This window comes from Thalassophryne amazonica, chromosome 8 (genome assembly GCF_902500255.1).
Source record: "Thalassophryne amazonica chromosome 8, fThaAma1.1, whole genome shotgun sequence".
NCBI lineage: Eukaryota > Metazoa > Chordata > Actinopteri > Batrachoidiformes > Batrachoididae > Thalassophryne > Thalassophryne amazonica.
Window position 1 is genome coordinate 114,030,836 of NC_047110.1, and position 25,916 is coordinate 114,056,751.

General features: G+C 41.3%; 1 protein-coding gene across 1 annotated transcript in view; it reads left to right on the forward strand.

The window, feature by feature from the left end:
* Nucleotides 1–25,916, forward strand: part of LOC117516352 (calcium-dependent secretion activator 2-like) — a 64,872-nt gene that overhangs the window by 26,748 nt on the left and 12,208 nt on the right. The window contains exon 3 of the mRNA XM_034177311.1: nt 16,697–17,029. Coding sequence (XP_034033202.1) covers nt 16,697–17,029 — 333 coding nt within the window. The remainder of the gene's footprint in view (nt 1–16,696; nt 17,030–25,916) is intronic.

The following is a 25,916-nucleotide window of genomic DNA, read 5'->3' on the forward strand; positions in this document are numbered from 1 at the left end:
GCAGCATTTTGAATTAACTGAAGGCTTTTCAGGGAACTTTTAGGACAACGTGATAATAATGAATTACAATAGTCCAGCCTAGAGGAAATAAATGCATGAATTAGTTTTTCAGCATCACTCTGAGACAAGACCTTTCTGATTTTAGAGATATTGCGCAAATGCAAAAAAGCAGTCCTACATATTTGTTTAATATGCGCATTGAATGACATATCCTGATCAAAAATGACTCCAAGATTTCTCACAGTATTACTAGAGGTCAGGGTATCAAAGCTGGGTATCATCTGCGTAACAATGAAAATTTAAGCAATGCCGTCTGATAATACTGCCTAAGGGAAACATGTATAAAGTGAATAAAATTGGTCCTAGCACAGAACCTTGTGGAACTCCATAATTAACCTTAATCTGTGAAGAAGATTCCCCATTTACATGAACAAATTGTAATCTATTAGATAAATATGATTCAAACCACCGCAGTGCAGTGCCTTTAATACCTATGGCATGCTCTAATCTCTGTAATAAAATTTCATGGTCAACAGTATCAAAAGCAGCACTGAGGTCTAACAGGACAAGCACAGAGATGAGTCCACTGTCTGACACCCTAAGAAGATCATTTGTAACCTTCACTAATGCTGTTTCTGTACTATGATGAATTCTAAAACCTGACTGAAACTCTTCAAATAGACCATTCCTCTGCAGATGATCAGTTAGCTGTTTTACAACTACCCTTTCAAGAATTTTTGAGAGAAAAGGAAGGTTGGAGATTGGCCTATAATTGGCTAAGATAGCTGGGTCAAGTGATGGCTTTTTAAGTAATGGTTTAATTACTGCCACCTTAAAACCCTGTGGTACATAGCCAACTAATAAAGATAGATTGATCATATTTAAGATCGAAGCATTAATTAATGGTAGAGCTTCCTTGAGCAGCCTGGTAGGAATGGGGTCTAATAGACATGTTGATGGTTTGGAGGAAGTAACTAATGAAAATAACTCAGACAGAACAATCGGAGAGAAAGAGTCTAACCAAATACCGGCATCACTGAAAGCAGCCAGAGATAACGATACGTCTTTGGGATGGTTATGAGTAATTTTTTCTCTAATAGTTAAAATTTTATTAGCAAAGAAAGTCATGAAGTCATTACTAGTTAAAGTTAAAGGAATACTCGGCTCAATAGAGCTCTGACTCTTTGTCAGCCTGGCTACAGTGAAAAGAAACCTGGGGATGTTCTTATTTTCTTCAATTAGTGATGAGTAGTAAGATGTCCTAGCTTTACGGAGGGCTTTTTTTATAGAACAACAGACTCTTTTTCCAGGCTAAGTGAAGATCTTCTAAATTAGTGAGACGCCATTTCCTCTCCAACTTACGGGTTATCTTCTTTAAGCTGCGAGTTTGTGAGTTATACCACGGAGTCAGGCACTTCTGATTTAAAGCTCTCTTTTTTAGAGGAGCTACAGCATCCAAATTTGTCTTCAATGAGGATGTAAAACTATTGACGAGATAATCTATCTCACTTGCAGAGTTTAGGTAGCTACTCTGCACTGTGTTGGTATGTAGCATTAGAGAACATAAAGAAGGAATCATATCCTTAAACCTAGTTACAGTGCTTTCTGAAATACTTCTAGTGTAATGAAACTTGTTCCCCACTGCTGGGTAGTCCATCAGAGTAAATGTAAATGTTATTAAGAAATGATCAGACAGAAGGGAGTTTTCAGGGAATACTGTTAAGTCTTCATTTTCCATACCATAAGTCAGAACAAGATCTAAGATATGATTAAAGTGGTGGGTGGACTCATTTATATTTTGAGCAAAGCCAATAGAGTCTAATAATAGATTAAATGCAGTGTTGAGGCTGTCATTCTCAGCATCTGTGTGGATGTTAAAATCGCCCACTATAATTATCTTATCTGAGCTAAGCACTAAGTCAGACAAAAGGTCTGAAAATTCACAGAGAAACTCACAGTAACGAGCAGGTGGACGATAGATAATAACAAATAAAACTGGTTTTTGGGACTTCCAATTTGGATGGACAAGACTAAGCTTTCAAATGAATTAAAGCTCTGTCTGGGTTTTTGATTAATTAATAAGCTGGAATGGAAGATTGCTGCTAATCCTCCGCCTCGGCCCGTGCTACGAGCGTTCTGGCAGTTAGTGTGACTCGGGGGTGTTGACTCATTTAAACTAACATATTCATCCTGCTGTAACCAGGTTTCTGTAAGGCAGAATAAATCAATATGTTGATCCATTATTATATCATTTACTAACAGGGACTTAGAAGAGAGAGACCTAATGTTTAATAGACCACATTTAACTGTTTTAGTCTGTGGTGCAGTTGAAGGTGCTATATTTTTTTCTTTTTGAATTTTTATGCGTAAATAGATTTTTGCTGGTTATTGGTGGTCTGGGAGCAGGCCCCGTCTCTACGGGGATGGGGTAATGAGGGGATGGCAGGGGGAGAGAAGCTGCAGAGAGGTGTGTAAGACTACAACTCTGCTTCCTGGTCCCAACCCTGGATAGTCACGGTTTGGAGGATTTAAGAAAATTGGCCAGATTTCTAGAAATGAGAGCTGCTCCATCCAAAGTGGGATGGATGCCGTCTCTCATAACAAGACCAGGTTTTCCCCAGAAGCTTTGCCAATTATCTATGAAGCCCACCTCATTTTTTGGACACCACTCAGACAGCCAGCAATTCAGGGAGAACATGCGGCTAAACATGTCACTCCCGGTCCGATTGGGGAGGGGCCCAGAGAAAACTACAGAGTCCAACATTGTTTTTGCAAAGTTACACATCGATTCAATGTTAATTTTAGTGACCTCCGATTGGCATAACCGGGTGTCATTACTGCCGACGTGAATTACAATCTTACCAAATTTACACTTGGCCTTAGCCAGTAGTTTCAAATTTCCTTCAATGTCGCCTGCTCTGGCCCCCGGAAGACAATTGACTATGGTTGCTGGTGTCGCTAACTTCACATTTCTCAAAACGGAGTCGCCAATAACCAGAGTTTGATCTTCGGCGGGTGTGTCGCAGAGTGGGTAAAAACGGTTAGAAATGTGAACGGGTTGGCGGTGTACACGGGGCTTCTGTTTAGGGCTACGCTTCCTCCTCACAGTCACCCAGTCGGCCTGCTTTCCTGGCTGCTCGGGATCTGCTGGAAGGGAACTAACGGCGGCTAAGCTACCTTGGTCCGCACCGACTACAGGGGCCTGGCTAGCTGTAGAATTTTCCACGGTGCAGAGCCGAGTCTCCAATTTGCCCAGCCTGGCCAGGAGAAGCCGCCATGCTAAATTGGCTAAGAGCTAATAGCTGCACTAAACTAGCGGATTCCTAAAAACACACAAAGTGAATAATGTGTAAATAATTTAGAGATGATTCAGCAGAGGGAGTGCTTTAGTTAAGGCACATGAATATTACACTGTGAAACAAATCGTTATCTAGTTAAGTAGATCAATCTAACTGCGCAGATTAAACAGCTAACAGATACAGCAAAACACCACTGTGCTCCGGAACAGGAAGTGATACAATACCGCAGTGAGAGCCAACCACCAGTAGAGGCAAGTATTGACAAAGACTGTCAAATTAAATCAGCGTATCATCAGCATAACAGTGAAGTTTTACTCCATAACTACACTTGATCTGACCAACAGCTGATAAATACAGTGAAAATATAATGGGCCAAAAACAGATCGCTGAGGTGCTCCATGTCTTACTGAAAGTGAGCATGTGAAGTGCTTTTGTCAGGTCTCAGGACGTAATCATGCTAATTGTTATAATTAGTTCAGAATTTATTCAAACGTTAAAGATGAATAGAATTCCTGCATTATTCCAAAGTGTTTAGCACATTTTTTTGGTAAACTGTGTAAACAGAGTGCCTCCTCTGAAGGTGCTGCTAGATTTATGATCCAGGCACAGTCTGGCGCTGAAGCAACAGAGTGCTGCACAGACATCGAAATAGGCGTGTTTTTCAGCTTCCTTTTGTCCAGACTGTTTATTACCGAAGCTTCAGTGTTTTTAACTACCGCTGTGTTTTTGTTGTCTTTTTGAACTGCACATGTCGGATCAGTAATCACGTAAGGGATTAAAGAAAACTGAGAACTGTGGCGGCTCGTTCATGAGGGTGACTGTGCTATGTACCACCAGAGGAAAAGAGGGGAGGGAATTTTTCTGTCATGTTCTCTTGCACCTTTTCTGCTGGTCACAGGTTGTCCTGCTTCTGCATCATCATCTAGTCAGTGTGAGGTTGTGCTTCTTGAAGTAGATTAGATTAGATGGACCTTTATTAATCCCTTGGGAAGACTCCCTCAGGGAAATTGAGGTTCCAGCAGCACACAGGGTAAGAAGCACACAGAGCATCAAAAGTGAAAGTAAAAAAGAAAATCAGTTTGCAAGTATAAATACCAGACATACTGATCAATACTGGTTTACTGGCTACTACTGTTCCTCTCCTTCCTGTCCTCTGTCTTCCTGTTCCTCCTCCTCCCCCTGAGTGAGGAGTTGTACAGTCTGATGGTCTGAGGGACAAAGGAGTTTTTCAGTCTGTTGGTCCTGTACTTGGGAAGGAGCAGTCTGTGGCTGAAGAGGCTCCTCTGGTTGCTGATGATGGTGTGCAGTACTGCCCCTTTAGGACAACTTTGTCTGTGTTAAGGTCTGTGCCTCAATTCAGGGTGTGTGCCCATCTAAGGTCTGTGTCCCATGAAACTCTTCAGGTTTCAGCCTTTCAGAAGCAGCGGAGGCTGGAAAACAAACTGTTCTGAAATTTGACAGTCGAGCCCACCGAGCGTTTTGCTGTTGTCATTAACTTTCCCCGCCCATATCTCCTCTTATGGAGCTGAAAAATGTCTTTTTGTCTTGTAAAATTTAACTTTGTTAAATTAACGAAACAAATTTAACAAAATTTAATTTTGTGAAATTTAACATATTTTCTCTTGTATTAGTGGGGAGGGTTGAGGGGCGGGGTTTACACAATGACAGATGGGCGTGTTTGCACGGCAAAGGATCCACCTGTCGTCTTGGTTTTGGGGTAAAGTTGTGAATTTCGGCCATGTCACGTGCAGCCTTTGGCGTGGGCCGGCCTAGTCTCATCACCGTATGACCTAAATGTCCGCGAGGCATCGGTGACCAGACCACACCATGACTGTGTGAACTGTAGTGAACTGCAGCATAATGCTGCCACCTAGTGTTAGAAGTACAGCGATCATACTGTGTAAAATGAGTTTTTATGTTTGAGTTTTCATCTTCAGCATCTTCCAGGTCCAACATTTGTTTGCTGTGCGTGTAGAAGAGGTCCTTTGTGAACGTGTGAGTCAGTCCTGCTGATGGTAGATTTTTGTTTTTGGTTCGAGTTTCTGATTCAGTGCATCAATAGCTACAGAGACATAATGAGACCAGCAGGGACATCTCCTGTTTCACATCCATCATCTGGTGTTTCAGCAGATGTTTTCACCACGAGGCTCTCGTCTCACAGGGACGCAGCATCAGAGGAAACTCAGGACTGATGATAAAAGGAAATGATTCAAAGCAAGAAAATCACACTGAAGTTAAATGCTGAAAATAGTTCTCGATGGAAAAGAGTTAGTTTGTTGTTGATGTGACAGTTTCGTGTCGACTGCAGAGATCATTTATTCAACTCCTGACCGCTTCCTGTTTACAGATACTTAGATCAGAGCCAGACATTGAAAAAGTCTCATGGAAACCCGTCATTCTGGCACCATTCTGAAGCTGACTGTAGCAGGTCCAACCAGAGTCCGGAACTGAACGCAAACCTGTCGTCCCAACCGGAGTCTAGATGCGTCTGCAAACCTATCAGTCCGCCTGTTTTTTGTGGAGTTGCAGCGTGTCGTGTGTAGTTTCTGACTGGAACGGAAACACGTGCACGAGCTGTCGAGTGTGATGCCATCTGCAGTCCAAAGTACAAAACCAATTCCAGTGAAGTTGCGACGTTGTGTAAAATGTAAATAAAAACAGAATACAATGATTTTCAAATCCTCTTCAACCTATATTCAATTTAATACACCACAAAGACAAGATATTTAATGTTCAAACTGATAAACTTTATTGTTTTTGTGCAAATATTTGCTCATTTTGAAATGGATGCCTGCAACACGTTTCAAAAAAAGCTGGGACAGTGGTATGTTTGCCACTGTGTTACATCACCTTTCCTTCTAACAACACTCAATAAGCGTTTGGGAACTGAGGACACTAATTGTGAGTGTCATGATTGGGTATAAAAAGGAGCATCCCCAAAAGGCTCAGCCGTTCACAAGCAAAGATGAGGTGAGGATCAACACTTTGTGAAGAACTGCGTGAAAAAATAGTCCAACAGTTTAAGAACAGTGTTTCTCAACGTTCTCAATGTGGACTCATCAGACCACTGCACACTTTTCCACTTTGCGTCTGTCCATTTCAAATGAGCTCGGGCCCAGAGAAGGCGGCGGTGTTTCTGGATGTTATTGACTGGCTTTCACTTTGCATGGTAGAGTTTTTAACTTGCACTTGTAGATGTAGCGACAAACTGTGCTAACTGACAGTGGTTTTCTGAAGTGTTCCTGAGCCCACACGGTAAGATCCTTTACACAGTGATGTCAATTTTTAATGCAGTGCCGCCTGAGGGATAAAAAGTCACGGGCATTCAATGTTGGTTTTCAGTCTTGCCGCATACATGTAGAAAGTTCTCTAGATTCTCTGAAATCTTCTGATTATATTATGGGCTGTAGACGATGGAATCCCTAAATTCCTTGCAAATGAACGTTGAGAAACATTGTTCTTAAACTGTTGGACTATTTTTTTTCACGCAGTTCTTCACAGTGTTGATCCTCACCCCATCTTTGCTTGTGAATGGCTGAGACTTTTGGGGATGCTCCTTTTTATACCCAATCATGACACTCACAATTAGTGTCCTCAGTTCCCAAACACTTATTGAGTGTTGTTAGAAGGAAAGGTGATGTAACACAATGGGAAACATACCACTGTCCCAGCTTTTTTGAAACGTGTTGCAGGCATCCATTTCAAAATGAGCAACTATTTGCACAAAAACAAAGTTTATCAGTTTGAACATTAAATATCTTGTCTTTGTGGTGTATTCAATTGAATATAGGTTGAAGAGGATTTGAAAATCATTGTATTCTGTTTATATTTACATTTACACAATGTCCCAACTTATTGGAATTGGGGTTGTACATTAGTGCCTCATGTCATTTTGTGCACGTTCACATGCTCCACATTTACGAGTTACAATACTCATTTGAACCAGAGTCTTATAACGGACTCGGGCTTAGGGTTAGAGCAGCGGCGCTAGAAGCAACTGACACCTCAGAGCGGGTGAAGGGAAGCTGATGATGGTAGTGGCGGACATGTGGTCATGAGCACGCCAACGGACCCGCGTGGGTTCCTTCAGAAACCAGGACATCAGCAGGTGGCCGTGTCTGAAAACACATTTCCTCTGTGCAGGTAGAAGCGTTATTTGCCAAAGTGTGGTTTGGGTTCTCGGCTCTTCCACGGTGACGGTCTCTGGTTTCTTCTTCACAGCCTAACTTCCCATAATCCACTGCTTCACGCCTCCTGCGATACTTGGCAGAGACGGAGTCCGAGTCAGCGTTTTCAGTGCTGGAGGCAGAGACCGCCCACACGCGTTCTGAACACTTCCTGCTTTATCTGTTCCATGTTACGCTTCAGTTTGGATCAAATAAGACGTTTCTGAGGAGGGTCATCGTTCTCTTTTTGACACAACAGATTAAAGGGAAACTCGTTAATGAAAAAGATCAAAGGACAAATGATCAGAATTTAATTTCATGTCCTCAGAATCTCTGAGTGTCAGTCTGTCGGCGCTGTGGAGGGTTTATATTAAATAGGGCTGTTTTGACCGTACTCGTGTGAAGCGCCTTGAGGCAGTTTTGATGTGATTTGGTGCTATATAAACTAAATAAATTGAAATAAGTTGTTTTTTGTTTTTTTAGTTGAACCTTCAGTAAGAACATCATGTTTTCACCGGCGTGTTTGTTCATTTTGTTTGACTGCCAGCAACATAACTCAAAAAATAATGAACAGATTTCAGTGAAAAGTGGTGAGCAAACAGATAATGTTCTGAGAGATAAGTGATTGAGTTTTGAAGATGATCCAGGAGACTGTTTGGCACAAACCAACATTTAACTCAGAAAGCTGGCAGGGGATCGATAGGTTGATGTTTGATGATAATGTCCTTGAAAATGAGGACCGTTATGTTGGTGGTATGTAGTCTGTGAATGGTTTTTACTTATTTATTTTAATGTGACTGTTTTGGTGTTTTGAGATTTTTCTTTTCCCCATTTATGTGTTATTGAATGTGGCGTCTGCGTCGTTGTTTCAGTGTATTTATTTTGTCGAGTATATTGACTTCTGCTAAATTTCCCTGAGGGAATATTATGAAATCTAATCTACACTCTATTGATAACTATGAGGTCATTACAGGGTTAACCTTCCTTCCCTCCTTCATGTGGTGACTCTGAAGTCTGTAAATAATTGAGTAAAGTTTCATTGCTCTAATTAAGAGCAGCAGCAGGAAGTCACCTGCTGCTCCGTTCATCAGTAACGCCTGACATTTGTGTCCCCACACCTCAGCACACCAGCATCACTCTGCTGTATTTTCCACTAAGAAATGGTGATATTTTGTGGGAAATATTGCAGTATGGTTGGTCTCCTTTTTTTTTTTTTAATTTGATTTGTTTAAATATTTTAAGGTGTGTCCAGTGCATACTCATTTGTAGCAACAGTTACTAAACTTGCTGTTGTCAAACTCAAGTCTTGGTGGCTTCCCTCACGAGTTTACACCACAGTGTCAGTTTTTCAGAACTGCCAACTTGACACAGATCTATGGTACAGTATCAAACTTTATGTATTAATGATTGATGTAAATGAAGTCCAAGGCAGGTTCAGTGACTAGGAAGTGTTCATGTGTTCATTCCCTGACTTGTCTGAAGGAAACTGGCTGTAAAAGTGAAGTTAGGTTTTTAGTGTATCCAGAAAGTATTCACAGCACTTTACTGTTTCCACATTGTATTTGACAGTCTTATTCCAAAATGGAGAAAATTTATTTTTTCCCTTAAAATTCTACACACAACACCCCATAATGACAACATGAAAAGTTTTTTTTTATTATTATTATTAAAAATAAAAAGCTAAAATCACATGGACATAAATAGTCACAGCCTTTGCTCAGTACTTTGTTGATGCACCTTTGGCAGCAATTCCAGCCTCAATGTGAAGCCTGAATATGATGCCACAAGCTTGGTGCACCTATCTTTGGGCAGTTTGGTCCATTCCTCTTTGCAGCACCTCTCAAGCTCCATCAGGTTGGATGGGGAGCGTCGGTGCACAGACATTTTCAGATCTCTCCAGAGATGTTCACTCAGATTCAGGTCTGGGCTCTGGCTGGGCCACTCAAGGACATTCAGAGTTGTCCTGAAGCCACTCCTTTGATATCTTGGCTGTGTGCTTAGGGTCACTGTCCTGCTGAAAGCTGAAGCGTCCCCCCAGTCTGAGGTCAGGAGCGCTCTGGAGCAGGTTTTCATCCAGGATGTCTCTGTACATTACTGCATTCATCTTTCCCTCAATCCTGACTAGTCTCCCAGTTCCTGCTGCTGAAAAACATCTCCACAGCATGATGCTGCCACCACCATGCTTCACTGTAGGGATGGTGTCTGGTTTCCTACAAACATGATGAGTTCAATCTTTGTCTCATCAGACCAGAGAATTTTGTTTCTCCTGGTCTGACAGTCCTTCAGGTGCCTTTTGTCAAACTCCAGGTGAGCTGACATGTGCCTTTTACTAAGGAGTGGCTTCTGTCTGGCCACTCTACCATACAGGCCTGATTAGTGGATTGCTGCAGAGATGGTTGTCCTTCTGGAAGGTTCTCCTCTCTCCGTAGATGAATGCTGGAGCTCTGACAGAGTGACCATCGGGTTCTTGGTCACCTCCCTGACTAAGGGCCTTCTCCCCAATTGCTCAATTTAGACGGGCAGCCAGCTCTAGGAAGAGCGCTGGTGGATCTGAACGTCTTTCATTTACAGATGATGGAGGCCACTGTGCTCAATGGGACCTTCAAAGTAGCAGAAATGTTTCTGTACCCTTCTCCAGAGTGGTGTCTCCAGACAATCCTGTCTGAGAGGTCTACAGACAATTCCTTTGACTTCATGCTTGGTTTGTGTTCTGTCAACTGTGGGACCTTATATGTAGACAGGTGTGTGTCTTTCCAAATCATGTCCAATCAGCTGAATTTACCCCAGATGGACTCCAGTTAAGCTGTAGAAACATCTCGAGGATGATCAGTGGAAACAGGATGCAGCTTGTGAGAAGGACATGGCACCACAGATGACCGTCTGGGTGCTGTGCTCTCTTACTTTGTAAGATTTGTTTTCTGTTTTTTGTTTTGTTTTTGCACTCTGCTCACCACTTCTGGTCTCTTACACCAGAGAAGAGCTCATAAACATTGGACTGTCGTCTGTTGGAACTTTTTCACCAGTTTTCAGTGAACCGGGGAGTTTCACAGGCACATTTTTTACTGTGAATTATTCGGTGTTGAGTGTATATTTCTACATGCCATACAGAGAGTGCAGCTCCAACCGGAGTCAAAATCCTTGTGTTCTTGTGAATATTTGACAAATAAATACTATTCTGATTGTGATTCTGAGCTCAATTGTGAGCTTCATAGCAAAGGCTGTGAATACTTGTGTACGTGGTTTCTTACTTTTTTTTATTTTTTTAATAAATTTGCAAAAATCTCAAAAACCTTTTTTCACATTGTCATTATGGGGTGTTGTGTGTAGAATTATGACAAAAAAATGAATTCCATTCATTTTGGAATAATGCTGTAACATAACAAAATGTGGAAAAAGTGAAGTACTGTGAATACTTTCTGGATGAACTGCACATGATGTTTCTGTGTCTCTGCTGTTCTGAGAGCATCTGCTCTCAGAACAGTAGATTGGGACACTTGTACCTTAGAATAGACTAGAACCTGTACTCACACTGGTCCCATCTTGGCCTCCCCATGGGAAAACTCCTTGGCTCCACCACTGTAAGTAAGTAAAGTTTAATTTATATAGCATCTTTCAAGAACCACTTATAAAGTGTCAGGGACTCCAGTCCATCACAGGGTGCTCTTCCAGCCAGGATCAGGCCCCGATTCCAGCTGGGTGACTGAGACAGTGCAGGTGATCTACCTGCTGCAACATTAAGCCTGATTTTGTTTTTCTCTCATTTAAAAAAAAGCATGATAAAGGTCAGGGGTCACAGACCCTTCCACAGCGCTGGATCACCACCTCCCAGTTTTCTGTCCTTGTGTTTCCGGGCCATGACGCTCTGATTTTGCTCTGACATTACGTTCATTGGCATTATCTTGTGCCTCACAGCTGGTTGTCTTTGAGATGTTTTCTCATCCTGGAGGGATGTGACTCATCACAGATGGGGTTCCTGCAGGTTTTTTCCAGCTCCACGATTCATGTCACCTGGAGGAGTTTAATCCGATTTTCTGCCTCTACAAAAGTCACTTTTTTTTTTTTTTCTCTTAGAGATGCTGAACTCGGAGACTTTGAGGTCCCAAACAGAATTAGATCTGTGAGGCCTTCAGAAGATTTTATTTATACAGTTTCATGGGTTTAAAGAGCGCCGTGGGAACCAGCACCCAGTCAGATTTTTACTTTTGTTTTTTCAGTTTTCTTTTCCATGACTTCATCTGAACATCGTCACATCTGAACGCTGTCTGGACTCCGATCGTGGACCCGGAGAGCCGTCACTCATAAAAGTCTGACCTGCGGGTCACTTTTCTAGTAGAGAAAACTCACCCGTACCACAGAAATTTTACCCCTGATGTGAATTTCTGCCTTTTTGTTAATAACAGTGTTCTGTTAAAAGAAGAAACATGAAAATTCAGTAAGGTATCTTATATATTATATTCCAATTCTAAGGTGGAACTATGCCAGTATACAAAGGTATATCTAAAAAGGAAAAGTAAAATAGAGTAGAGCCACTTAGGTGCCTGGTCTTGAGAACCAGGGATGGTAGGTTAAAAACCTTTTTTATCTCATGGGATAAAAGGTTTAGCTCATGCAGTTTGTGTTATGATCTTTTTTCTTTGTGTTAAATGCGCAAAGAAGCAGATACTAAAAGATATCACATGCACAAAAATAAGTAATTTTAAATGTGTATATGTGTTTATAATGACTTTATTGGTGTGGGGAGGTGGCTTATTATATTAATTAGCCAGTTAATTTATATTGATATAGTAAGTAATTAATATTACTGTATTTTCCGGATGAAGTCACTGTTTTACGAGTTTGGGAGGTTCTGCAACTTATACTCAAGCGCAACTTGTATACTGAAAAATCGTCTTTCTTATTCATAATAATAATAATAGTAACTATGTCAGACTTTCACAGGAATCAAATTCAATTCAATGGATTTATTTTCATTTATATTGCGCCAAAATCACAACAAAGTTGCCTCAAGGTGCTTCACACAAGTAAGGTCTAACCTTACTAACCCCCAGAATAAGAACATAGGCGACAGTGGTAAGGAAAAACTTCCTCTGATTTGAGGAAGAAACCTCAAGCAGACCAGACTCAAACGGGTGACCCTCTGCTTTGGCCATGCTACCGACACATTAGACAAAACAAATATAGAGGAAATTTTCAAAGTAAAAAACAAAATCAACTTCGATAATAAAAGAATAAATGTCAGTAATATAAATTGCACTTCAGCGGTGCTCAAAAACCCCAAATGAATGAACTGATCTTTTTTCGGCTGCTCCTGTTAGGGGTCGCCACAGCAGATCAGTCGTTTCCATCTCACCCTGTCCTCTATCTTCCTCTCTCTCCAACCACCTGCATGTCCTCCCTCACATATCCATGAACCTCCTCTTTGTCCTCCGTCTTCTCCTCCTGCCTGGTGGCTCCATCCTCAGCATCCTTCTCCCTATATACCCTGGGTCCCTCCTTTGCACATGTCCAAACCATCTCAATGTTGCCTCTCTGACTTTGTCAGCAAACTGTCCCACCTGAGCTGTCCCTCTCATTCCTAATCCTGTCCATTATCTTCCCAAAGATAATCTCAACATTTTCAGCTCCGCCTCCTGTCTTTTTGTTAGTGCCACTGTCTCTAAGCCGTCCAACATAGCTGGTTTCACGACTGTCTTGTAAAGTTTCCTCTTTATTCTTGCTGATATTCTTCGGTCACAAATCACTCCTTCCACCTTTCTCCACCCACTCCACCCTGCCTGCACTCTCTTCTTCACCTCTCTACCACACTCTCCATTACTTTGAACAGTTGACCCTAAGTATTTAAACTCATCTACTTTCACCACTTCTACTCCTTGTAACTGCACTATTCCACTGGGCTCCCTCTCATTCACACAGACGTGCTCAGTCTTATTCCTGACTTTCATTCTTCTTCTGCTCTCCAAAGCATATCTCCACCTCTCCAGACTAGACTCAACCTGCTCTCTACTGTCACTACAGATCACAACGTCATCTGCACACATCATAGTCCATGGGGACTCCTGTCTGATCTCATCCGTCAACCTGTCCATCACCATTGCGACCAAGAAAGAGCTGATCCTTGGTGTAATCCCACCTCCACTTTGAATGAGTCTGTCATTACTACTGTGCATCTCACCGCTGTCACACTGTCCTTGTACATGTCCTGCACTACACTCAATACTTCTCTGCCACTCCAGACTTCCTCATAGAATACCACAATTCTTCTCTTGGCACACTGTCATAAGCTTTTTCTAAGTCCGCAAACACACAGTGTAACTCTTTCTGGACTTCTCTATACTTCTCCAACAGTATAGACCAAACATTGCATCTGTAGTGGTCTTTCTCTGCATGAAACTGTATTGCTGCTCATAGATCTTCACCTGTTTTCTAAGCCTAGCTTCTACTACTTTTTTCCATAACTTCATGCTGTGGCTGATCAACTTCATGCCTCTGTAGTTACTGCAGCTCTGCACATCACCCTTATTCTTAAAAAAAGGAACCAGCACACTTCGTCTCCACTCCTTAGGCATCCTCTCACTTTCCAAGATTTTATTCAACAATCTGGTTAGAAACTCCACTGCCATGTCTCCTAGACATTTCCATGCCTCCACTGGAATGTCATCTGGACCAACTGCTTTTCCACTCTTCATCCTCTTCATAGCTGCCCTCACTTCTTCCTTCTTTTACCACCCTAACCTGCTGCACATCCTTTCCAACTCTGTCCCTTTGTCTGGCCAATCAGTACAAGTCCTTTTCTCCTTCCTTACTATTCAACTTCTTGTACAGCTCGCAATATGCCTTTTCCTTCGCTTTTGCCACTTCTCTTTTCGCCTTACACTGCATCTCCTTGTACTCCTGTCTACTTTCTTCATCTCTCCGACTATCCCAAAACATTTTCACCAACCTCTTTCTCCTTATGCTTTCCTGGACCTCGTCATTTCACCACCAAGTCTCCTTGTCTTTCTTCCACTGTCCAGATGTCTCACCCAGTACCTTCCTCTCTGTCTCCCTCACCACATCTGCAGTACTTTTCACTTGTCCAAAATTGCTTCCCCTCCAACCAGTGCTTCTCTCACCTGCTCACTAAATTTCACACAACAGTCTTCCTTCTTCAGCTTCCACCATCTGATCCTTTGTTGAGCTTTCACTCTCATCTTCTTTACCTCTAAAGTCATCCTACAAACAACCATCCTGTGCCGTCTAACGACACTCTCTCCTGCCACCACCTTACAGTCTCTAATTTCTTTTAGCTTGCATCTCCTACACAGAATGTTGTCCACCTGTGTGCACCTTCCTCCACTCTTATGTTACCCTGTGCTCCTCCCTTTTCTTAAAGTAGCCATTTCCATCCTTTTTACAAAATCACCTACCATCTGTCCTTCCACATTCCTGTCCTTAATACCATGTCTACCCATTACTTCCTCATCACCTCTGTTCCCTTCACCAACATGCCCATTGAAGTCCGCTCCTATCACCACTCTTTCATGCTTGGGTTCACTCTCCAACACCTCATGTAACACACTCCAGAAATCATCTTTCTCCATCTCACAACCTACCTGTGGGGCATATGCACTGATGATATTTATCATCACCCCTTCAATGTCCAACTTCACACTCATCACCCTGTCAGACACTCGCTTAACCTGCAACACACTTTTAACATACTCTTCCTTTTAAATTACCCCAATACCATTTCTCTTCCTGTCCTCACCATGGTACAACAACTTGAACCCACCGCCGATGCTCCTGCTCTTACTTCCCTTCCACTTGGTCTCTTGCACACACAGCATGTCTACCTTTCTCCTTTCCATCATTTCAGCCAGCTCTCTCCCTTTACCGGTCAGACTGCCAACATTCAAACTCCCGATTCTCACTTTCACCCTTCTAGTTTTCCTCTTCTCCCGCTGTCTCTTGACATGTTCTCCTCCTTCTTCTTCTTCTTTGCCCAGCAGTATCCCAATTTCCACCGGCACTCTGTTGGGCAACAGCATCAGTAGTGGACGTTGTTAACCCAGGCCTTGACCAATCCGGTATGGAAATTTGATTCTTAGCCTGTATGGTTGGGTTGGCTTGTTTTATGCCAGATGCCCTTCATGACACAACCCTCCTCATTTATCTGGGCTTGGGACCGGAACTTGGAATGTACTGGCTGCACACCCCATGTGGATGAGTTAATGAATGAACCAATGATACAGAAAAAAGGTGTGACCTATAATCTGGTGCAACTTATGTATGGGTTTTTCCTTTTCAAGAGGCTTTTTTTCCACAGTGGTGACTTAAAGCTTTTTTTATGCTTCTTCTGCTCCATACGTCTGTGGGTGTACAATCACTTTGATGCTGTTGTGACCCTTTTGAAGTTCTCTGTGTTGATGAGTAGATGGGTGTCACACTGCATTTCACTGCTGGAACAGTAGGGGGTGCAATGTTTTGCATGAAGATTGGCCTACTATTCCATGACATCTACAGCTGTGAAAGTCGTTGATTGTGAAACCGGAGAAGTGAGAAGTTTAGTGGACCTGCGTGGTTTCCGTCGTCTCTGTGTGGTTACATGTCAGGCTACAGAGAGGCGCTCGGAGTGGGTTGGCAACCACGCAGAGGGCTCTGCATGGCTACAACATTGCAGATACAGAAGAGCATAAATTGGGCTTCATACTTTGGAAAATATGGTTATTGATATTGTAATTTATTTTAATATACATTATATAAATATAATCAATATTTGTATCAATATTTTACAGTTGTATGCAAAGGTTTGGGCACCCCTGATAATTTTCAGGATTTTCCTTTATAAGTCATTGGTTGTCTGGATCAGAAATGTCAGTTAAATATATCATATAGCAGACAAACACACTGATATTTGTGAAGTGATGTGAAGGCTCTGGTATTTACAGAAAGTGTGCAATAATTCTTTAAACAAAATTTGGCAGGTGCCCAATAAGTTCTTATATTAATAAGAACTTATTGGGCACCTGCCCAATTTTACATTTTACGCGGTTTTCTGTCCCTTTAGTTCCTCGGTAGTTTAACGTTACTTCTTCCACAAACTGAACTGAAAAAATATGGAATGATGGCTCGACGTGTCTGTGAAAAGATACAATTTAAATGTTGACTGGTGTCCATCACCTTGCTAAAGCTGTTTAATGATTGACGTGAAAACTGCTTAAAGGTAAATTCTCTTTGTTTTTTGTTTTTTAGGGTTTCCTGAAAAGCGAGCGTGTGTCCCGCATGGTGCAAAGCGGCGGCTGCTCAGCCAGCGACTTCCGTGATGTCTTCAAGAAAAATATTGAGCGGCGCGTTCGCAGCCTCCCGGAGATTGACGGTCTGAGCAAAGAAACTGTCCTCAGTTCCTGGATCACCAAGTACGACGCCATCTACAGGGGGGACGAGGACCTGCGGCGCCAGGCTCAGCGCAGCCACCAGAGTGCCGTGTCAGAGCTGATCCTCAGCAAGGAGCAGCTGTACGAGATGTTCCAGCAGATCCTCGGCATCCGCAAATTTGAGCACCAGCTGCTGTACAACGCCTGCCAGGTGACACCTGCATTTCCTCTCATCACCACTAGATGGTGACAGAGAATCCTGTGTATGGAGCTACTGTAGTTCTGTTTTGTTCTATTTTTGAAGGGTTGAATTCCAGTCCTCTGATATTCCTGCTTTCTTGTTAAAAAAAAAAAAATAAATAAAACTTTGCTGGACTGTTTTAGTTTTCGATGAATCGTAAGGTTCCATTTTCAGAGAAGAAGCTTGTGTAACGTGCCCAAGGCATTTTCTCTTAAAAGCACACAACAGACTGATTCCTATACAATTTGACCTGCCAAGTTCAAATATTATTGTTGGCAAGCTGTATCTTTACTCCTTCACCCCCTAATCTGCATAAAGCAAAATGACCGCTCATTTCATGAAGCTTTTCAAAAGTCTGCTTGTGTTTGCATTAGAAGAGAAAATAAAGCTTCTATTTCTACGTATTTTGACATGCTGAGTTCAATTATTGTTGTTGGCAAGCTGTATCTTTACTCCTTCACCCCTAATTTGCATAAATGGGCACCCACTTCATCAGACTTGTCAGAAGTGTGGCGCTGTTTGCTTTGGATGAGAAAATACAACTTTTATTTAATGTATGTAATCTGACCTATGTTATTTGACCTGCTGAATGTAAATATTGTTGTTGGAAAGCTGTATCTTGCTTCACCCCATTATTAGCAAAAAAATTCATTAATTTAGTGAAGTAGAAAAGTAAGTCATCTTTTGATTTGACCAAAACAAGCAAAACTCAGCAGGTCAGTGCAGACTGAATCACTTTAAAAACTCATTCGTGTCCACGTCAGTTAGTCTTAAATAATGGTTCCTGGGATAGGTAGTAGTAGGTACAACCCCTGGCAAAAATTATGGAATCACCGGCCTCAGAGGATGTTCATTCAGTTGTTTAATTTTGTAGAAAAAAAGCATATCACAGACATGACACAAAACTAAAGTCATTTCAAATGGCACCTTTCTGGCTTTAAGAAACACTATAAGAAATCAAGAAAAAAAGATTGTGGCAGTCAGTAACGGTTACTTTTTTAGACCAAGCAGAGGAAAAAAATATGGAATCACTCAATTCTGAGGAAAAAATTATGGAATCACCCTGTAAATTTTCATCCCCCAAATTAACACCTGCATCAAATCAGATCTGCTCGTTGACATTGACCCTATGTGTCTTTTTGCAAGGAATGTTTTCAGTTTTTGTTCTATGGCAAGATGCATTATCATCTTGAAAAATGATTTCATCATCCCCAAACATCCTTTCAATTGTCCAAAATATCAACATAAACTTGTGCATTTATTGATGATGTAATGACAGCCATCTCCCCAGTGCCTTTACCTGACATGCAGCCCCATATCATCAATGACTGTGGAAATTTACATGTTCTCTTCAGGCAGTCATCTTTATAAATCTCATTGGAACGGCACCAAACAAAAGTTCCAGCATCATCACCTTGCCCAATGCAGATTCGAGATTCATCACTGAATATGACTTTCATCCACAGTCCACGATTGCTTTTCCTTAGCCCATTGTAACCTTGTTTTTTTCTGTTTAGGTGTTAATGATGCCTTTCGTTTAGCTTTTCTGTATGTAAATCCCATTTCCTTTAGGCGGTCTCTTACAGTTCGGTCACAGACGTTGACTCCAGTTTCCTCCCATTCGTTCCTCATTTGTTTTGTTGTGCATTTTTTGATTTTTGGGACATATTGCTTTAAGTTTTCTGTCTTGATGCTTTGATGTCTTCCTTGGTCTACCATTGTTGCTTACCTTCCCATGTTTGTATTTGGTCCAGAGTTTAGACACAGCTGACTGTGAGCAACCAACATCTTTTGCAACATTGCGTGATGATTTACTCTCTTTTAAGAGTTTGATAATCCTCTCCTTTATTTCAATTGACATCTCTCGTGTTGGAGCCATGATTCATGTCAGTCCACTTGGTGCAACAGCTCTCCAAGGTGTGATCATTCCTTTTTAGATGCAGACTAACGAGCAGATCTGATATCATGCAGGTGTTAGTTTTTGGGATGAAAATTTACAGCGATTCCATAATTTTTTCCGCAGAATTGAGTGATTCCATTTTTTTTTTCCTCTGCTTGGTCTAAAAAAGTAACCGTTACTGACTGCCACAATCTTTTTTCTTGATTTCTTATAGTGTTTCTTAAAGCCAAAAGTTGCCATTTGAAATGACTTTAGTTTTGTCATGTCTGTGATCTGCTTTTTTTCTACAAAATTAAACAACTGAATGAACATCCTCCGAGGCCGGTGATTCCATAATTTTTGCCAGGGGTTGTAGTAGCTATTCAGTGCTATTTATTCATTGTCAGCATTTTTCCTTTTAACCATTTGTGTGAGATGGCTGTTTAATAGGGGTATGTGCAATTTTGATATGTGTATCAAGTTATGTGCAATATGCATGAGTTATGTAATTATGTCATGGAAGTTTTATTTGTGCAGCTCTTGGAGTCCAAGACAAATTTCTCGGAAGGGACAATAAAGTGTATTGTATCAAATGAGCAAACTGAAGTAAAAAAGAATGATAGTTTGAAATGAAACAATTTTCTTGGATAAGTGTGAATGTCTCCAAAAGTCAAATGTGAGTCAATGTTAAAATGTTTTGCTTCTGTTGCCATGAGATCACCACAACCAGCAAGAGCAATGTCCAGATCACCATCAAACTCTGCAGCCTTCAGTATCTTCTCGTTCATCTTGAAGGTCTCAACATTGTGCAGAGTCCTGTCAGCCTTCACCTCCTGGCAGAAGATGCAAAGGGCCCGTTTGAAAGTACTGGAGGCACGTCTGAGTCTTGCAGCTGGACCAGTGGCGTGACCTGCAGTGGGTTCCAGGGTGTCTTGAGACAGTGACCTTTTCTCTCGTCTCCTAATATTTGTCTTGTTGGTGAACCATCTGTAACAGGATCGGTGCCATTTTAGAGACGTTTCATCAGTTGACTTTGTTCTCCATATCTTTGAGCTTGTGATGGACTTTTACACAATCCTGTAATGCAATCCTTCCTTTGTCACGACCCTGAACAAGATTTTCTTTAGTGCAGTCCTCACAAATGATGCAGACATCACTGTCCACTGAACAGTCTTGTTTTATGCTGTCTAAAGCTTCCATTTTTCAATTCAAGACAACAGAAATTTTTACCTAAATAATTTTTGAGAACAGTCCAAATGTTTTGATCACTACTGACGTCTGCAACAAGAAAAAGTGCTAACAAGAGGAAGTCACCCCACAATTCAAGCGATGAACGCAACTAAACCTAAATGCCAGAGAACACTATAAATTCAATTATATTATCTTACTACCTAACATTTTCAAGATTACAACCCCTGGCAAAAATTATGGAATCACCGGCCTCGGAGGATGTTCATTCAGTTGTTTAATTTTGTAGAAAAAAAAGCAGATCACAGACATGACACAAAACTAAAGTCATTTCAAATGGCTGCTTTCTGGCTTTAAGAAACACTATAAGAAATCAGAAAAAAAATTGTGGTAGTCAGTAACGGTTACTTTTTTAGACCAAGCAGAGGGAAAAAAAATATGGAATCACTCAATTCTAAGGAATAAATTATGGAATCACCCTGTAAATTTTCATCCCCAAAACTAATACCTGCATGAAATCACATCTGCTCGTTAGTCTGCATCTAAAAAGGAGTGATCACACCTTGGAGAGCTGTTGCACCAAGTGGACTGACATGAATCATGGCTCCAACGCGAGAGATGTCAATTGAAACAAAGGAGAGGATTATCAAACTTAAAAGAGAGTAAATCATCATGCAATGTTGCAAAAGATGTTGGTTGTTCACAGTCAGCTGTATCTAAACTCTGGACCAAATACAAACAACATGGGAAGTTTGTTAAAGGCAAACATACTGGTAGATCAAGGAAGACATCAAAGCGTCAAGACAGAAAACTTAAAGCAATATGTCTCAAAATATGAAAATGCACAACAAAACAAATGAACGAATGAGAGGAAACTGGAATCAACGTCTGTGACCGAACTGTAAGAAACCGCCTAAAGGAAATGGGATTTACATACAGAAAAGCTAAACGAAAGGCATTAACACCTAAACAGAAAAAAAACAAGGTTACACTGGGCTAAGGAAAAGCAATTGTGGACTGTGGATGACTGGATGAAAGTCATATTCAGTGATGAATCTTGGATCTGCATTGGGCAAGGTGATGATGCTGGAACTTTTGTTTGGTGCCGTTCCAATGAGATTTATAAAGATGACTGCCTGAAGAGAACATGTAAATTTCCACAGTCATTGATGATATGGGGTTGCATGTCAGGTAAAGGCACTGGGGAGATGGCTGTCATTACATCATCAATAAATGCACAAGTTTACGTTGATATTTTGGATACTTTTCTGATGTTTGGGGATGATGAAATCATTTTTCAAGATGATAATGCATCTTGCCATGAAGCAAAAACTGAAAACATTCCTTGCAAAAAGACACACAGGGTCAATGTCAACCAGCAGATGTGATTTGATGCAGGTGTTAGTTTTGGGGATGAAAATTTACAGGGTGTTTCCATAATTTATTCCTCAGAATTGAGTGAGTCCATATTTTTTTCCTCTGCTTGGTCTAAAAAAGTAACCGTTACTGACTGCCACAATTATTTTTCCTGATTTCTTATAGTGTTTCTTAAAGCCAGAAAGTTGCCATTTGAAACGACTTTAGTTTTGTGTCATGTCTTTGATCTGCTTTTTTTCTACAAAATTAAACAACTGAATGAACATCCTCCGAGGCCGGTGATTCCATAATTTTTGCCAGGGGTTGTATATGCAAATCATTCTAGTGACAAGGAACACTGGCAACCTAACACTATGTATAAGAGAACCAGCAGACAAGAGACAACACAAATCTAATCTAATGCTTCTGAGTATAATATATTATACTACAAAACCAAGATTGGAACTTGTACACACAAACCAACACACTAGAAAAATGAACATGCACAGATATACATGACTGAAGGGATAAACTCCACAAATATATCAGGGAACAATGCAGTTTGATTGTCCACGTCTATGCTGTGGCTGCTGCTGCCGCTGTTGAGTCACTGTGGCACCATGTGACTGGCCACTGGTCAGTGAGGCCTGCCCTCTGGTGTTGAAGCTGTACACGTTATCCATGCTGTAATGAGCCATTTATATAGGTTTTCACATAGTATTATCATATTGTTCAGCATTTGTGATTAAAAAAAATACACGTGTCATTCACATGTCATCAAGGAATTAAAATAATATTGTGACTTTTAAATCCACAGGAGACATTTTTCAACAGGCCAGTATAAGTAAGATTGACAAATACATGCATTTGTAGGCCTGATTGTGCAGCAGAGGCATGGGCAAAAATTGATTTTGTTAATTTCTTTTGTAGAACAAGCTTTTAGAAAGTATGAAAACAGCAGCTGGCCATGTTGTTTCATTAAGTATTAGGAGAGAAGCTACAGCTTGCAAATAACAAACTTTGGGAAAATGTGGGAAAAAAATGGGTGGCCATTTTGTTTTATGCAAATTAGGTAATGAAGCAGTAGAGATACAGCATGCTAACAACAATATTTCAATTCTGATTAATTCTGCATAAGAAGAGAACTTTTATTTCTGTTTCTAATACAAATACAAGTTTACTTGTAATGGCGGGCATTTTGTTTTATGCAAATTAGAAGTTGAAAGAGTAAAGATACAGCAGGTCAACAGCAATTTTTGAACTCAGCAGGTCAAAATGCATAAGAATCAGCCTGTTGTCTGCTTTTAACAGAAAATGCTGTAGGTAGAGTACTCAATCAGAACGGTAAGTCCTTGTTCATGGTTGGCTAACATGTAGCCTAGCTCGGTATTCATGGTGGATTAGGAGTACTTACACCCGTGTGCAGCGTGTGGAACTGTTGTTTCTGGTCCCGTGTGTCTCAATAATGTAACCCAGAACTCTGATGGGGTTTTTACCAAACTCAGAAGTCAAAGGTCAACCTCCGGGCTCAGTGTTTTATATATTTTACAGCTTTGTTGTGTTTGTCCACACAGTCAACAGAACAACAGTCACTGTCCAGATACTTATGGACCGTACTGTATGGACACTCTTCATCACTAACATGAAGTCAGCTGTCACCGTTCTGTGGCACACATGACTTTTGACGAGGGATGAGTGAGTGCACCACTATCTGCATCTGTATCTGTTCAACCATCTAAATAATGTCTGTACTCGGAGTAGGCGGGGCCTAAACCGGAAGTTGCCGTGGTTTAGTTGGGAATGGGTGGGGCTTAAATCTGTACATTATTTTAAGCCTGAAATTGATATGGATTGGTCAGAAGTTGCTATATTTATTGTTTATTTGAAAACTCTTTACAGAACAGCCTCAAAATTGGGATTCATATCAATGATTTTGATCACAAAAGTAAGCAAGTTTTTTTTATGAACTCAGAACATGAGTATTCTTAAGTGTATGAATGAATATTTACAGAACAGCCTCAGAATTGACATTTAATGTTTTTGATCGCAAAAGTAAAGGAACTATTTTACAGAACAAGTTTTTTATGAACTCAGAACATGAATATTCTTAAGTGTATGAATGAATAACTGAATTGAGTTTCATTGTAGTAGGAAATTATGAATTACTAAGTATGCATGAACAACAGTTTTAGTACCTAACGTTCTTGGAATTTTTTTTCCCCACACAAAGTTAAACAGTGTTGATTAAGGTGTGTGTGTGACTGAGGTTGACAGAGGTTGTTCTAAGACTGTTTATTTTTTAATGATCTGTGTGAACTTGGTGATTCATGCAAACATCCAGTGATGGCAAACAGGGAAATAATATGTCGGCCTTGTTCACTGTATTTTTCTTAAAATACAGCATTCAGCAAAGTTTTTTAACTGACTTTATATCACCAGCTAAACTAAGAGCAAACAAACGGTTAAAAAAAACCCGACCAGAGTGGAGGCAGTGACCGACACAACACGAGCTGCTTTCAGCTCTGTCTTGTCAAATGCACCACGTACAATACGAAACAAGTTCACCAAGTAACTTTAAATAGCATACAAATCAAAATAAAGGTGAATTGAAGAAAACCTAATGCAGTAGTGTCCAAACTATTCCAGAAAGGGCCGAGGGGGTGCAGGTTTTCTTTGCAGCCACTGAATCCAGCAGGTGATTTCACTGATGAAAACATCCAACCTGCACAAATGGGTGTTAATCAGTGAAATCACCTGCTGAGGTCAGTGGCTGCAAAGGAAGCCTGCACCCTCTCAGCCCTTTCTGGAATAGTTTGGATACCACTGACCTAATGAGTACTGACACAGCAACGTGAGGTAGAGTCAAGCCAAGCACAAAGAGACATCAGTTCCTGTCTGTGTGTGTGAGAGGCTGCAGAGAGACGTGTCTGTGTAGGGAGGGGCGGGCCCTGTGAGTGACTGGCCAATCACAGAGCGTGAAGACAGTCAGTTACCCAGTCAGGTTTTTTCTTCAGCACGAGCACAGATATTGATGAGTTTTGGTAACGTTAGAGCTTACCTGTGTGAAGCGCTTTGAGGCAACTCTGTTGTGATTTGGCGCTATATAAATGAAAATAAATTGAATTGAAATTGAAAAATTTTACTCGTATCATGCTCGTACTTGTCAAAAATCCAGTTTTGGACAGAAATGATCAGAATCAGATTTCACAGAATCCACGTGGAATGTCCGGTGCAGGTGTCGGATCAGGTGTTTCTGTGTCGATCCCTATGCGGTGCGTTTCCTCTCCGTATCGGATCGGAGGCTGTACTGGGTCACAGGATGTGGCTTAGTGTTTACTGTCAATACTGAGATAACAGCAACATAAAGTCTCATGCGAACTGTGAAGACCATTAGTTTCAGGTTTCCATCACACATTCTTCAGTTTCAACAAAGTGCAGAAACAGAAAACCGCCTCTGATTGATCAATGATGCCTGTGGTTGTGATTTCACGCTCCTCAAACTGGTCCAGTTGTCTGTTCTTTTCTTTTTTTGTGGACTATAAAAAGCTGCGGTGTGTTTTTGATCCTCGGCGAGTCTCCGCCCCTGATTCTCGCCTCCAGAGCAGCAGCTCTATAAATAAAAGGCACAAATTACATCTGCCAGCACGCGTTCTATTATTGTTCAGCTTCATTAGATCCAGCAGAGAAAGAACAGAAATCATCACTCTAAAAACACACCAGGTGTTCAGTCCAGATGGACTCGGATCTCATTCCAGGATTTGATGCTTCACACGGATTTGGAAACATTAGAGGAGACATCAGTACTGTTCAAGAAATGTTTCACGTCTGATGTGAGCAGATGGTCCGATGGTCACTTGACTGCGATCAGGTTCCTCAGAGTCCTTCAGGTCGTCTTGTTTTGAGGGACCGGACCAGGATCAGAAAGGATTGTGGTCATCTTTATCTCAGCAATTTGGTTCAGGTCTCTGGGTACTTGTCCTTTGACATCCCAAGATGCGTGAGGAGGTGTTGTGGAGTCAGGAGGTCAAAGGTCAGAGTTGTTTGGGGATGCTGATATCTTTGCAGGTGAACCAAGGTTCAAGTCCTGGTGCTTCAGGTCTTACTGTCTAGTTGTCAAACTTGGACTTGAATCACTGGATGTCTTTGGGACCTGGACCCGTATCCATGAAGCAGCCTCAGGCTAAAAATAGCTCCTAGTGACGTTATTCTAAGAGAAATCTTCTTTCTTAGAACTTTCCCTTGGAAGATGAAAGTTGTCCGCGGATACGGGCCCTGGTCTTTGTGGAAGGTCTTTGTGTCCATGTGGTGTGTTTTTTTTTCTGGATGTGATCCAGCACGTAGGAGGCTCAGTGTGGAGGACCCTAGTTGGTGGAGAAGGTCAAGGATACGCCCACGTTTCACTTGGCTGTGGCAGATCGATGGTCACTTTGAGGA